Source organism: Haemaphysalis longicornis, unplaced genomic scaffold (genome assembly GCF_048455015.1).
Source record: "Haemaphysalis longicornis isolate Haplotype H1 unplaced genomic scaffold, Haemaphysalis longicornis Haplotype H1 scaffold_4, whole genome shotgun sequence".
Classification (NCBI taxonomy): Eukaryota; Metazoa; Arthropoda; class Arachnida; order Ixodida; family Ixodidae; genus Haemaphysalis; species Haemaphysalis longicornis.
Genome location: NW_027526361.1, coordinates 88,652,152 through 88,668,427, shown reverse-complemented (window position 1 = coordinate 88,668,427; position 16,276 = coordinate 88,652,152). Strand labels below are relative to the sequence as shown.

At 48.0% G+C, this 16,276-nt stretch overlaps 1 protein-coding gene across 1 annotated transcript in view; it reads left to right on the top strand.

The window, feature by feature from the left end:
• Nucleotides 1-1,110: 1,110 nt before the first annotated feature.
• LOC144178996 (cytochrome P450 3A41-like) overlaps nucleotides 1,111-16,276 on the top strand; it is a 29,926-nt gene continuing 14,760 nt past the window's right edge. The window contains exons 1-5 of the mRNA XM_077707157.1: nucleotides 1,111-1,406; nucleotides 6,614-6,710; nucleotides 6,943-6,995; nucleotides 8,600-8,696; nucleotides 15,841-15,957. Coding sequence (XP_077563283.1) covers nucleotides 1,339-1,406; nucleotides 6,614-6,710; nucleotides 6,943-6,995; nucleotides 8,600-8,696; nucleotides 15,841-15,957 — 432 coding nt within the window. The 5' untranslated portion in view covers nucleotides 1,111-1,338. The remainder of the gene's footprint in view (nucleotides 1,407-6,613; nucleotides 6,711-6,942; nucleotides 6,996-8,599; nucleotides 8,697-15,840; nucleotides 15,958-16,276) is intronic.

Here is a 16,276-nt window from a genome sequence, read left to right as displayed (position 1 = left end):
CTAAAACAATAGCGTAAGGGCTACGCCCCGCTTGAGTTATCAACAGCCACTTTTATCATTCGCCAAGTTCACAATCACACAAAAAGAAAGAATCCAGAAGAATGGCGTGATAACAGTAACTGTGAGATAACAATGATTTTAAATGGCCATGATCCCGAGTAGTCAAAGGAGGAATTTTTATTCAGCCATTCAGGTTGTAAACTAAATAAAAAAAAGGAAGGGCCGTATGCACCACGTGCAGTCACTTTTCTTCTCTGTTTGTTGATAAAGTGACTCTTCAGCGCGTACCCAGAAAAATGCTGGCGCGCCGCACCAAAAACTGTTAGAAAATCACTCCTCGTTCATCGAAGAACTAGCTTGCCCTGCAAGCAGATTTAATTATAGTGTTGCGCTCACAGCAGTCTTTTCGCAGTGCAGCGGGACTTTGAAGGCAGGTAATCGAGCAAGCGTGCCAAAACAGTATAAATGTCGGCCCTCGCCTCCCTGCAGGAATGAGTCATTGCGCAGTGGATTACTACGGATCGCACACCTCGCAGGACTCCAGCAAAAAATTGATGCTGCCGCATTAATTAGGTTGTCATTAGACAAAACCGGGTCCTTTTATCAAGTTGATTGATTGATTGATTGTGGGGTTTAACGCGCCGACGCAACGCAGGCGATGAGGCGCGCCGTAGTGGAGGACTCCGGATTAATTTTGACCACCTGGGGATCTTTAACGTGCGCCGAAATCTCGTACACACGGGCGTTTTTGCTTTTCGCCTCCATCAGAAAAGCGGCCGCCGCGGCTGGGAATCGAACCCGCAACCTCGTGCTCAGCAGCGCAACGCCTTAGCCACTGAGCCACCGCGGCGGGTCCTTTTATCAAGTTCTTTGAAAAGTAGAGTAGCGATTGTGTTGCATAATCATCAAGGGATCGTTGCTCAGAATGGAGAGGTGGCGACCGACGTACGTCCCATCCAGTTGCAACGACACATCGCGCACGTGCCTTGCCTCCATGTACGGAAAGCGGACCTTGACAATTCAGCCCCCCTTTCCCTGCATTTCGCCACGCGTGAGCCGGATGCCCTCTCCCGGCCTTCTGGGTGGCTCTTGTGTGTACACAGCAGCGTGCAACGAGCGCCGCTTGTCTCGTCGCTGCATTTTATTTGGCCGCGACCACGCGGCCATACTGTCACGCTCATTGAGCGCTCCCTGATAAACAGTTTCCTTCTGCGCCTGCAACGATACCGCCGTGGGCAGTGCCTTCATCAGTGCGCTTTGTTCGTACCAGGGAGACGGTTCTCCCAGGGAGGACCTCCAGGACAGACTCAACGCTGCTTGTAGCGTGTGTCATCAAACATGACCCTGTTTGGTGGCCTGCCAGAATGGATAGTTCTTGCTGCGACAGTTTGCATACTGCTGTATTTGTGAGTATCAGTCGTTGCGTTATACCTGAAACCTACCCTTGTTATAGAACTCCCGCAGGTATTTTGTCGCCGCTTTTTGCCGTCTCTCATTTGCTGCTGGCTTTTTCGTGGACGCACAATGCGTCTAAAGCGTCCGTCAGTTAGCCTGGAATGATAAGCGCCTTTTTGTTGCCCCAAGGGGGCCCTTCCTTGTTTATAATTTTCATACTGCAAATTCTGTTTGCTTCGCTTCCATCTTTACCTTAAAATACGATCTTCATGGCTCATAAAAATGGAAAAATGAATACCGATGCCTCGTTGAAGATAACTGCTCCTGAAGGTATAAGGAAAAAATGTATACCTACTTGTAGGCGCGTGACTTCAGACAGCGGACGATGTAAAAAACGGGGTGCATCCTTGCTGGCCAGATAAGCAGTGCTTGCTTCTAAGCCTTTTTGTTCCTTCATGCCTTTTTAGCAGCCCCTTTGTTTTACCTACTCACATACTTCATGCACTCAGTATATAAAATATAAAACTAAAACTCCGCTGATAGTCAGCGCCGTTGTTGCCTTCTTGACTTCTCCCCGTCTAGGTTGCTCTGTTGAGATAAATACAAATAAGGGTACATCTGAAGCTTCGCCCCATAAAATGGAGACTGCTTCGCTTATCTACACTAAGATACTCGCATCTCCCCGTAGAAACCACCACCTACCTACCATAGGCTTAGTAAGCAAAAGCGGCCGTAAAATAGATATATCGCGGGAAAGAGAGAAAGCGAGAACATGTTTAATGGAGAAACGGATGTTAACAAATCCGTTGCGCTCAGAATGCTACGCCACATGATAACGGAATTAAAACAAAAGAAAAGGTCTGCAATCTTACATACATGAAATTGCCCCCGCAGGGTCTTGCACTAATGGGTTCTTAAAAGAATTCTTCCACTCTAGTGCTCCGAAGGCACACTAAAGAGAGACCACCGGTACCTCGTGCGGCCTCGCTTGCACTTGACCAAGGTAACAAACCAGCTCTCAGTTCAAGATAGACGCAATGCGGCCCTCACTGAATTGTAGTGAGCGTCTGTGTGGGCATCACGGACGTTATCACAGGCGTAGGACGCACTCGATGTCTTCACGTACGTCGCGTGTTGTGAAAGGTGCCGAGAGGCCTGCTGCATTTTAATAAGAAAGTACCTTGTGAGGGCTACATTCAGCCGCAGACGATGTAGAATGGATTCCCCAAGTTTGCTTAGATGGGGTTGCACGAGGCCCCAATGTGCAGTTAAGTGCAATTAAGTGCATGAGTGGGTATTTCTTTCATAGGCCGTTGCGTTGTCGAGACAGGCGAGGTTGGGAGAGCTGCCGCACACTTTTTCTCAAATGCAAGTGGCAGCAGGTGTTAAGAAATGCCATATGCAGATGAGGCCGCCTTGTCGCGATGCACGGTGTAAGAAGCCGCTGTAATTCCACGCAGCAGAGCCTTTGCATGGAATTAAGGTGGAGTAAGTTGTTTTTACTGGCCAGTTGGGCTTTCGGTAATGATTCTGAGTTTTGGAGGGCTGACCAGTAAGTAGTAAAATGTCCCGTTTAATGGCTAGCTGCTTTATAGCTTAATGAAAGGAAACGCGCAGTGCAGCAGTCAGCTTAGTAACCATTGTGGATGTCTTATTCTTACGTATGGTGCTGATGGTGGCATGTAATCACGACATCCAAATTCATACCACGGACGATATTGCCCTCACTGAGGCAAAAGTTAAGAAATCGGCATGGGCTTCTATTATTGTTATCAATATGCTCCAAGGCCAATCGCTTAAGACACTGCACAGTGGTGCAAAAATGCTCTGCGGCGGCGGTGCGAGCTGTGAGCTATTATGATACCCGGGAATCCTTCAGCTCGTCCGCACATTTTTTTTTGCACATACATGCAGTCTGAAACTAACACCCTACCTATCCCCGTAACCATTCACTCCGTAACCCTGGTGTACACCTGTGAAGTAGACGCCCTGGACTTTCTAATAAAAGCATCCGTTGAAATCAGCTATGTACGAGGGCAAACAACAAATGCTATTTGCATAAATGGTTTCATGTAGAAATATCAAGTGCAGAACGAGCCATGCGTACGAGAGAGAAATTAACCATAAAAGCTTTAGAAGGCACATTATAGGCGTATAATGGTTTGGGCGGTGTTGATGGTATGCTTCATATTTTGTTTACAGTGTGAAGAATTGTAAATGTGTAAACAGTCCGTGTAATCAGAAACATTTTTCACACGAAGGCCACCCGGAGACACCAAAGATTTCCATTGCGCAATTTTCATCCAAGAACAATATTTGTGAAAATTTTGAACCAAGGGGAGCATGAATTAAACAGGCAATAAATGTGACTTTTGGGAAGTTAACTGCAGAATTCAGAAGATTTAAATACCAGTTTTTGAAGCTGAATGGTCGTGTTGGCCTTTCTTTGGTGCATGTCTCGTTCTTTTGGTTCCCTTGAAAGTTGAACTTAACCCGGTTTCATAAAGCCAGTGTAGTTATCGCCTCGAAATCTGCTTTTTATATTGGATTTCCTCCCAGATGGAAAAAAGTATTGTTTTTTTTGTGTTTCCAGCGTTCCTTGACACCATAATTCAGGGCTTCAGAAAACGATGCGAAAACGGCGTAGAAGTTCTTTATTCAAAGTTCGTAAAAGGTCTTACGCAAAGTTATACAAAGCTAATGTAACAATTGGTTAACAAACCATGTCTTCAGTTGATGTTGTGAGATTGTCTTAGTAAGCATGTTAAACCTCCTTCAGACAGCGGGGTACCCAAAGCTGCTGTTAGCATCCTTACCGTGATTGGTTCTACAAAAGTTAAAAACACACACACAACATAGCCAATCAGCAGTAGAACAACCCCACAGCAGTTACAAAATAACTGACCACTCTAAAAATCGCCACAGGTAGGCTTCACCGCAGGACCCCGGAGCGACAAATCATCGTGACTAAATGTGCAAATTTTGCCAATGACGAGGCCCAGTATAAGATTAGAGCAAAATATTGTATCTGCGCTGCCGCAACGCATGCATCTGCGTTGTTGTCACAGCACAGATACAATATTTTGCTTTAATCGCATGCTGGGTCTCGTAATTTGCCGAATTCGCACATTTGGTCACCATGATTCGTCGCTCTGGGGTCCTACGGCCAAGCCCACCTGCGGGGATTTTTAAGAGCGCAATAGCCTACATGCATCCGATGGGCCTCAATTTGAAAAATATGCTAAGACATGCTAGCGTAAAAGTTGTAAGTTGCGCGCTGAGCGCAGTCGAGAGTTGATAAAATTTTTAAAACTCCAGTTTTCCTTCGTAAGACACGTAAACCGTTTTGTAAATTGCGCTGAAGGCGCTGTCTATACGGCCACACTGACCTGTGGGAAAAGTTGTGTAGAACCAACGGGAAAGATTTGAAGCATTAAAAGACCAATATACACCATACACAAGCCATTAGTGGCTACGCAGTCTTTGTTGTTGGAATTGTGGCTGCGAACAATTTTGGCAAGAAAGACATGGTATAGGGAAAATAGATGAAAAAGTATTGAAAAAATTGTGGCCACTGAAACACAAAGCCTTAAGGAGAATTATATAGGAAGTTCCTCTGTGACCCTCTTCCTCCAAAAAAGGTCAATTTTTGACAAGCAGGCAGTAAAGCAATGATAATCTTCATAGCGACTCATCATTTGAAGTTCACTGCACAATACGAAAGCATAACCGTCTCCAAACTACTTATATATGAAGCCTGTTTTGATCATGGGAACGGGCAATGAAAGGGAAACTAGAAACATTGCCTTGTCGGTACTGGGTGGCTATCGCAACATACCTTACGTCATAAGCCGCCTTTTAGGGTCTGCGTTGGCTATTTTCAATGTCTAGAAAGAGTTCAGGAAAATATCGTACGTCCTTACATTTTTATTTCCGAATCCTCGTCCGTGCGGTATCGACGAGCCTTCCTATAGTAAGAGGCGCCTACGTTGAGACGCACTGGTAAATGTTAAGTAACGATTGCAATGTGTGTGCTTGCCTTCCCTGCCTCGTCAAGATATCAGCCACTAACTCCACGGTATCCCTGTCAGTGCATGGTCTTCGCCGAAAGACAGAAAGACATTTGTGGGTGAAGAATTGAGGTCTTCTAACTTTGCTCTTGCAGCTGACAAGCGTCATTACTTCATCATAAACAATGCATAATTCAAGTGCAAGGCATGTTCTTGCCGCTTGTTATGACTCTATTCAATCGCAGTAGTCGCTCGTACCTGTACTGGACTACAATAGTATCAGTAAACTGTGACGTGCACATTCGTTCTCTACGTTGACTTGCTTCACGCAATCCGTTCGTGCAGTCCAACGCGCACACTTCCTGATCACTCGGGCGCAGTTACTTGAAGATGTAAGTAAATATTGTTTTGGTGCCCTCACGTACACATTTTTTCAAGGAGAATTACCAATATCGCTAATAATAGGAGGCCAAACCCTCCATTTTACTGGAACTTGATTTAATTCTTATAACTATCTTCTACCTAGGGAACCCGAGGAATAACTACCGCAAACTTACTGCAACCGTTTCAGCAACGTATTTACTGAATTCCCTCCCCGCAATCAATAATCTCCTTCAATTATTCCATTTAAGAGGGAACTTCGTCACTACATGTTGGCAAACTAGTTGTTTATGTTACGCGTCCAAATTAGTTATTTTTCCCTGGATCGGCCTTTCGTGTAATATTTTTATTATTACTTGATTTGAGTTGCCCATTGTCTGCCGTAGTTCCTCTGTTTGTCCTTTTAGCGCAATTTTCGTGATTTATTATGTACCATGGGATTGCTTCTGCTGGAAACCACGCCACGTGTTGCTTATTGTGTGCTTATTGTGGGAGGTACGTCCCCAGCCTTTGGCAATTGGACCTCCTAGATTTATTAATTCTGTAAAAACATTTATTTCTATAATAAATTGAATATAAAACTGAAGCTGAAAGTTCCGTGATACAAAATTTTTGTTGGCGAGGGCTCCCGGATGAAGAATGGGCTACCAATAAAAAACACTAGCCAACGTGTGACTGCGCAAAAGTTATGACATGCTAATCAAAAAGCAGTGAGAAATTCGCGATGGCATCACATTTTCTGATACAATATTCACGAGTGCTGAAAAAACAGAAATAAAAACATTTTTTCATTGAAAGTTGCGGTGCTTGTTCTGTTACTCTTCCAGGTATGCATCAAGGAGGCGGAACTTCTGGAAGGACCAAAATGTTACATCGGAGCCCTACGCTCTCGTTTTCGGACCCACGTTGAAGCTAATGTTCTGTGTAAGTGTTTGGCCCGATGAATTTCTTGTTTCACCCACAGGCTCCCAGTATTCGGATGTTTTTCATTTCGGACAAATTCGGATGTTTTTCGATTGGGTTATCTGATGATAGGTAGCCGTTTTACATGTTCGGGGGTGTCATCTTGTTTTTCTTTAGAATACTTTTTATGGTAGAAAGATCTTTCTATTCATAGGCGGGGAAATTCACATCTGCTTTGCCATTCTGATTTCAGCCTATTCATGAATTGGACACTGCAAGGTACAAGAAATACGGAAAGCTCTTCGGGTGAGTGGCACCGCTGTGCCTAAGCGCGAGAAGGCTAATACACTGGGGAGACAGCCGCAATGTGATACATCTCAATTCAACTGTCAGTAAATCAAACGTGTTAAGCCCCAACTACCAGTTAGTAACACAAGCGATAGGATTGTTAAATTGTGTAATTATAAAAACTGAAGATTAGGGTACCGTGTTATATCTGCTCTCCAAAAAGCAATAAGAAATTTATAAACTCGGTAAGTGAGCGAAAATATTCGCAAAACATGGCATACATTCGTGCTAATTGAAGTAGGTTGACTGAGGTCGTCATGTCCTTATCAATGTCTTGATATCTTGTGATTATTTTGCGTGGACCCGTTGCGTTCGTCCTTGCACGATTTTGTGAGGGGGGCCCGCTGCATCAACAGTTTCGCGTACCAGTCAAACCGGGGGCTTGCTGGAAGCGTGCCGTCTGTTGACGAAAATAATTCTTTACAGTGAAAGCTTTCCCAATGAGACCGATGGGGTCCTGTCAAAATTCTAATGCAGTTCCGCATAGAGCGGTTGGTCAATGAAAAGCTCCGACAAGATCTCTAGACACAAGGCGCGTGCGTGAAACCATTGTGCCGAAATGGTAACACAAAAATTCGGCTGAAGAAACGCTTCTACATAAGACAATACAAGCATCGATACCGAAGAAGGTGTGCAATAGTGTACATTTACCCCATAAACCACATTAGGAGCGCTCGTAGAAGCGTTTACTTAGCGCGTAAAATTTCGTATCGGTTCGTTCATCGTTCGCGGTTTGGGTCTTTAAAGGTTTGACAATCGATTGGACGCACCTTTACAGAAGGTTTTGGCGCATGTTTGACGCAGTTCCGATGTCAGAAAGATTTCGCGCTTCTGTAAATTTTCTTTAGGAAGGGATGGTAAAGTTTCTAGAGACCGTTGCATAGGATTCTCCGTCGAAAATTCGTTTGAGCAAATGTTGATGTTATGAATACAGTAGTAAACCGTTACAAGCCCACTGGACTGCAGAAAACGGGCACGGTCTTCAGCAGTCGCGCAGTTTAGCGGGCACGATGGCGAAAAACGATAGTCCTCGTATTGATGGCTGGCCTTGCAAAAGGAGAGCACTTGTGGTGGTGGGAATCGATACCGGGTAAATACGCTGGTTGACAGAAGGAGAGCCAACCCGGCTGCCACAGACGGTAGGTGCTTTGACTTTCGCGGGCCCGCAGTTGGCACAAAAAATTGTCAGAATAACCGTTTTGAGCAAATGCCGCTATATCTATTAGCGCTCATGGGTACCGTAAGTAGCCGCCTTAGAAGCGTGGTCAACGCTGCTCAAATGTTACGTCGAGATCGAAGGCCGGAAGGAAAGTGGTGTCGGGCATGGAAACTTAGTACTACATACCGGAAACGTCCTGTATGTGCTCTCAGCATTGTTTTTAAATTGTCATTGCAGTAATCTCCGGTGTAAAACACTCTACCAGAATACCTATTGAAGAAAATCCGTCGTTTCAGTTTGAGCAGTTTTCGGCCTCCGCTGGAATTAAGAACGATAATCAGTCGAAGTCATGGAATGCTGTCGCTTAGATTACGATTGCTTCTGTGTCTGTTTTCCTTCGCAGCGGCTTCGAAACAGGAAATGTTGTTCTGTTCGTCAGCGACCCCGAGTTAGTGAAGCAGGTCATGGTAAAAGATTTCCCATCATTACCCAACAGAAGGGTAAGTGCGTACTTTTTGGCGTACAAGATTGTACTTTCAAGCATGCAGTGGTCGTTTCTTTATTGCATCTCATAGTTCCTTACGTATCAACGTTCGACAGGACAAAACAAATGCACAGAAAACACAAAAACGGGAATTGTGTCGAAGTTGTCTTTTTAGTATAGCAACTGGATATCCCTAATGTCTGCATTCAACAGGTTATTGTCTACTTACACCGGCTAGTGCGACGTCGTATGATTGGGTATAAGATTCCTGTGCTTAGTTAAGACTGATGCTGGGAGCAAGGATCCTCTTTATCGGCGAAAATACAGCTAATATGCCAATGCACACGCTTGCTGGATTGCCTCGTTTTTTAGAAAATGACATTCGCGGAGACCAGTGCGGTTTCACTGGATAGGTGCAACTGTACTACGAGGGCCCTCCTTTACAAAGCAGCCTCCCCTCACCAGCTGAAGAGCAGCTGCAATGGCACACGTAGGTGTACCATTGCAGCCACTTTATGAACCAAAGTGAATGACTCCACGGACAATGATAGAAATAAGTGGACGACAGGAGCACCGAGCTCGGCACTACCTGTCTAGTGACACCGACACAAACTGCGTGCCTTACCACAACACAGTCAGGTAAATACAACATAAAAAATAAAAACAAGCTCCAATTCTCCCACATTTCCCCCTTCACGCATTGTAACTTCTCATTCCTTTCTAATCTCTACTCTCCGCTTCCCACCAATCACTTACTCCTCCATTTCAGCGGGTCAGTTCCCTGAGTTAGCAGGCTAAACACTAACATCCCTGGCTCATTTGAGCGACAGACAGACAGACAGACAGACAGACGCACAGACGGACGGACGGATGGAGAGACATACCGACAGATGAATGGACGGACGACAAAAAACATGAACGGCCGGACAGACAGCCAGCCAGACAGACCGACGGACGCACGGACGGACGGACGGACGGACAGACAGACAGAAAGGCACATAGAGAGAGAGAGAGACAGACAGACAGACAGACAGACAGACAGACAGACAGACAGATGGACGGACGGACGGACGGACGGAGAGACAGACAGAAAGACACACAGATGCACAGACTGACTAACGGACGGATGGACCGACAAACAAAGAGACAGACAGAGAGACAGACAGACAGATGGACAGACAGACAGACAGACGGACGCACAGACGGACGAACGGACGGATGGACAGACAGACCGACAGACAGACACGGACGGACGGATGGACAGACAGCCAGACAGCCAGACAGACAGCAATACAGAAGGACGGACGGACGGGCGGACGGCAAGCAGACCGACAAATTGCCGTAGCTCGTACTAGCGCTGCACGGCTGGAGAAAAAGCTGAGCTGGCGGCGTATCTCCCGGCTGTTGCACTTCACATGGATTTGGAAACTTTCCGCTGCACGTTCTCCGTCACTGGCAGGCCCGCCTCGTTTTGTCCGCAGTCTTTCACATCACTGCGTTACCACGTGCTAGAACCCACGGTGACCGCCTTCGCGAACTCAGCGTATGCAGCGCGAGCTCGGCGTCCGTGCTTTCCATTTCAGGGAGGGGCGCACGTAAGCTGGCGAGGAGAACAGCACGCGAGAGATCACGCCACGAAAGCAGTCGCGTAGAAGCCGCTTTACTAACGTGAGGGACCCACGTTACATTGCGAACAGGGAAAGCTTTGCTTTTTGCCCTGGTTCGTGTCTTTTAAATGCAGAGCATTTCTTTAACTCACGATGTCACCGGGCGTTGGCGTGCCTCGGCGTCCACAACAGCCGTTCCAGGTGCGCCCTCTCCCCCACTCTTCCTCGCCTGCTCTCCGCTGCTCCTCGCGTGTTCTCTGCGTGCTCGGATCGCGTTCAGCAACAGGTGGGGCGCGTATGCGTCGTAGTTTGGCGCGGGAGCAACAACAGTTGTGGCGTGATCGTGACGTAGTCGTGACGTGGTCGTGGCGCGGTAGCGCCGTGATGGGGCGGTTCTCGGCGATCGCTTTAGCTGTCAATTTCTTTCGAACCAGATAAAATCGGGTATGTGCGCCCCACGAAAATACTCTGCATTTGACCGTGCCCCTCCCGAGGGGGGTGTTTTTTTTTAGTTTTAGCATTTAAAGTAGCTTAGGTGACTTTTGATTCATGCGGCGGTGGTAGTTCAATGATTTATGTTGTGCTTAATTTGGGAGGTTAGGTTACCGATTTTTCGTTCTTTTAGTATTTAGTTCCAACCTCCCAAACACACGCGTGCATTTGCCGTCCCGTCTCGTAATGAGACGGCTTGGGAAGACGAGATAGAATGGTTTTTGCATGATATGGGAGCCCAGATTTGTTAGGTTTATTCACTTTTTTGCGCCTCTAAATTAACCATTTGAAAATTCGTAACTGGCGTTTTTTTCTTGAAGGTGTCGCGCACTGTATGCCAACAAAACCTTTTTTGTTTCCAATTGTTTGCACCTGTTATTGTTCCCCGGAGCTGCTAACCCTGTACCCCTCGGTCCTTTGGGACGGCTCTGTGGCCATGTTGCCGATTTTATGGTTTTACGGTCGCGGTTCGATTCCCAGGACCTCGGCAACCACATTTCATTCTTGGGGCGCGCAGTTTCAAGCGGCTCACTCAATATGGGGCTACAAATTTTGGTCAAAGAGAGGTAGGGTGCTGGCCAACGTGATGGATCAGCACAACCTAGCACTTCTGCACGCACTAGACACTCTTACCTGCATGGGCACAAGTAGGTCCGAAACACCACTCCAGACTTTACCCTGCTGAGTGGAACCGTGGGCGTGTCGTGGCAGAACACGGGGGCAAACCTGGGGTTGGACATGAACAGCCCCAGACCGTATGGGGAATGGGCCAAGGAACAAATAGAACTGGTAGCGAAATACACCCAGAAAATTGCGACCACACTGCATTCACCCTTTGTGGAGCAAGGCCTGCCCACTTCTGGGAAGCACGACACAGCCTCAGCAGACGCTTTAAGAAACAACGGCACAACAAGAAACTTCGCAGACGCATCCATGAACTCAACAAGCGAGCCGCTAACTATGCGGCCCAGCTGTGCAGAGAAAACTGGCTGGGCGTGTGTGACGGTCTGCTGGGAACCCTGTCTACTAAAAAGACGTGATGTTTCCTCGACCCGTGGCGATCGACCCTCTCGTGGTGATCGAACCTCTCCGCAGCAAAAGCGCCTTTAATCGAAGCCTCATGCCACCCTCAACAACTATACTGGGGGTGCCGATGAACTCATCAACGACCTGAAGGCCAAGTACCTGAAAGCTGAGAAGGGCGTCATGGGACCTCACGACTACGCGGGATCTACCAACGAAGCAAGTGACAAGCCATTCACCAACACCGAACTAGTCGCGGCAATCTCCGAGAACAATACGGGCAGCGCGCCAGGACCCGATACCATTACTTACAGGTTACTCAGCAACCTCGCGCACAAAGCCCGCAGAGAGCTGCTCGAGTACATTAATCGGGTCTGGGAGACTGGCAAACTTCCACCGCAATGGAAAGAGGAAGAAGCCCACTTCATAACCAAGCCTGGGATGACACCTCACATAGACAACATGGGACCGATATCCCTCACGTCCTGCGTGGGGAAGGTCATACAACGTATGGTACTCAAGAGGTTGCAGCAACATCTGGATGCCACCGACCAGATGCCGGAGGCAATGTATGGCTTTAGGTAACACCTGGGCACCCAAGATGTTTTCGTACAACTTAACGAGCTAGTAATCAAGCCGGCAACGAAACACGCGCCGCGAGCGATACTAGCTCTTTACCTCAAAGGTGCCTTTGATAAAGTCACGCATGAAAGTGTCCTCCGAAACCAACGCAACACGAGTTGCACAGTGAGGCCATACAACTATATCCGATACTTTCTTAAAGGAGTACTGACACGAAATTTTTATGTTACGTTTTTTTCGCTGCTATGCGTGCCTACCAGCCCACTAATCATAGAATGACAGATTAGACGGTCGAGCGCAGCGTAAACATTCATTTACGGCGTCGTTTATTCGTGCCAGTTTCGGTTTCGACTGAAAAACGCCGAGCGGCCGCCATGACAGCATGTATAACATGACGTCACCATTCTTGCCGTATCGCCGCCTCTCTGGAAGCGCGCGCGAGCGAGCGCACGCGCGCGCCCAGACCGGCCGAGGTTTTCGCCGTCCCCACAGGCCCGGGCATCATGACGTCAGTCCCAAAACCATGACGTGTACACACGCCCGAGCAGCGCGCGCCAACCACAGCCAGCGCGTCGGCTTCGTCACGGGAGCCCCGACGTCGCAAGCTTGGGGCACGTAGCAGATGATGTCACGTCGGCCCGCTCTGGGCTTTCTCGTGCGGGCGAAGATTAAAATGGATTTTAAATATGTTTCGCTGAACGGTTGCTGTTGAAACTTGCTGGGAGATATCTCCTGATAAAAAGGAAGCGTTTTACATAGTTATCTCAGCTTTGAAATTTCGTGTCGGTACTCCTTTAACAACCGAACGGCCAAGATCAGAATAGGAAAGAAAACATCCCAACCGATCTTCCTGGGGGATAGAGAAACGCCGCAAAGTTCGGTCCTCTCCCCACTCCTGTTAAACATGGCTCTACTGCCGTTGCCCAAGCTTCTTGAGTCAATTGATGGCCTAGGCCATGCATTGTATGCCGACGACATCACCGTCTGGGCTGCGAGGGCAGGGTCGGATGGATGGATGGAAGACACGCCCCAAAAAGCACCTGACACAGTCCACAGCTATGCAAAGGCCTGCGGCCTTTGCTGTTCGCTTCAAAAGTCGGAACTGACCATTGTTAGACCACGTACAACAGGGAAACGGGCAGAAAAAATTGCAGTCACTCTGGAAGGGATCCGGATACTCTCGGTACCTCAACTCAAGATCCTGGGCCTCCTGATCTAGGCAGACGGGGCAAGGCAACCGCCGCGATCAGAAAAATCAAGCGCGCGTCAGAACAGATCCTGAACATGATCAGACGAAAGGCCAACAGGGGGAGGGGTCTGAAGGAATCGGACACCTTGCTCCTCGTTCAGGATTTTGTTACCTCACGAATTATGTGCGCTGCGCCTTGCATGCAACTCCTGAAATATGACGTCGTACAAGTTGACACAATAATCAGGAAAGCCAAGAAGCAGGCCCTTGGTATTCCCATAAATTCATCCAGAACAAAATTACTACAAATGGCAGTCCACAACACAGTAGCCGAGCTTACAGAAGCCAGCCTGTCCAATAAAAGGGTCGGCCTTAGCCAGACCAACGCGGGCAGAGGCGTCCTCCGCAAGATCAGATGGCAAGAATCCCACTATACCCGTCACGGCCAATTATCCGAACAGTAGACTGAGCACATGGAAAGTAAACCATTACCGCGCAACATGAACCCCACAAGGCACGCCCGACGACCTGAAGCCCGGGCAAGAGCCCTCTCCAGGACCCTGGAGGAAGACGACTCTATCCTGTACACAGACACCTCTCTACCCAAATACTCCACAAGGGCAACATTCGCGGTCACAGGGCTGGACAAGCTGGTCACCTGCGCATCGATCAACTCTCCGTCTTCGAAGGAAGCAGAAGTAGCGATAGCCCTCGCACTCCTGCTACCTAACGTCACCAAGATCATTACGAACTCCCAAGCTGCGTACAGGAACTACAGATCTGGCTGGGTGTCACTTGCGCCACTAAAACTCCTCAAAAAAGCTACGCCTCCTAAACAAAAAAAAAACGAATTAGTTTGGGTCCCCGCCCAGTCTTCAGTTGAGGGCAACAAATTTGCCCATCAACCGGACTGAGCGCTCAACTACCGTGCAATGGGGAGGAGGGAAGGGGCTGGCAACTCACCAACACCTACACAGATATAGTCAAGTATTACAGGGACTGCAGTGAGACATTCCCACAACCACACCACTCCTTGACTAGAGCCGAACAAGCGATATACGGGCATATCCAGGCAGGCTCTTTTCCGCACCTCTGTCTCCAAAACAGAGTGTAACCAGAAATATAGAACACATGCCCTCACTGCAATGCATTAGGCACCCTCCGGCACGCCATAGAATGCAATTTCTCCAAAGACCAGCCCCAACCTATACGCATAAGCAATTGCCCTACTACCCTCGCCCTTGATGAACGATGGGAGATCTTGCTATCTAGACCCGCAGTCGAAGACCAGCTCCGGCTGATCCACAGGGGCCAGGCGGCCCTGGAAGCATATGGAACCCTTGGAGAGGGAGCCACCCCATCGGGCGCTTAATAACGCATCCCATTTCACTATGAACAATAAAAGTTGTTTCCTCCGCTTGTAACACCTGCTCTTGGGTTCCTTGCCAACTCCCACTTTCCCTCACACTTCTTGGCCTAGCATTTTCACCCTCTCCACTTCGCCGATGATGGTAGTTTTATCGTAAGGCTCCACGGCGGAAGTAACAGTTTTAACAGCTCCGCTATGAAAAATATTTCCGTTTAGGTAACTCAGGAAATGGTATCGTCTTTCAGGGGTCATAAATTAGGGTTCTCACAGCGCGCAAAGCGTGTTGCCCAGCTACGTCGCTAGGGCGCAACGCAAGCATTTTTGACGTTCATCGAGCTAGCCACGCAGGAACAGAGATGGGCGTGGAGGAAGCCGTGGTTGCCAGTTCTGCTGCTTCGCGTATTTATTCTCTTTCGCAACCTGTTTGCGACCGTCACCACAGCAACGTGGTCAAGCTTTTTCTTTTGGCTCATGCAGTCGCTGTAATCAGCCGGCGCCTGGGCGTCAGGAACCGCGCGCCGCTGCAGCTAAGTTTGGATTTTTATGAATACACCCCTCATCACATTCTCTTCGGTGTGTGATCTGCGTTGATAAAATTGTATCGAGCGAACTGCATTGCCCAGACCGTGTTAGCGGCGCAGAAAGCTCCCACCATTACTACATTAGCGCGACAAGTTGTGGTACATCTGCCGAATTTTTCTTTATTCTACAGCGGTTATACACGAGGCGTCTTTGGCAACCCAGGCCACTTGCCATAGATGCTTTTTCATATGAAAGAAGCTGTCTTTGTTGCCCCGGTTTCAGTAACAAATATTTTCTCATTTCTGTAAGGGTAAATATTTAGATAAGGCGGCAGTGCCGAGTACCGCTTTCGCAGCTTGTGCATTCCCTCTTGCAGCCCTTCAAGTTCTACGACCCTCTGCTCGACAACATGATGAGCATCATCCCGGTTGAGCAGTGGCGCAAGATCCGTCCGGCCGCGAGCCCCGCTTTCTCCACGGGAAAGCTACGAAAAGTAACGCTGACTCTCACCTAATTTTCTAGACTTGCGTGTTAAGGACTGCCCCCGCAGTGAGAACTTCTCGCTCGGAGTAAAAATGTTGGTGTCACGCTTGTCCCCGTGACTGTTGCCCAATTCAGCTGTCGCGTTGCTTAGACCAGCCGCTGCTTTTTCAGCCGCGAGCGCTAAAGCCTCGACTTGAAGATTGTCGTCGCGTGTTTATGGAGCTCGGTGATAGGCCAGAAAGAGCGAAATAGAGTAAAAGAAACCGCAGGAGCAACGGGTCGTAGCAAATTAATGGGAAATAAACAAAACTCATTTATAATTCATGCCA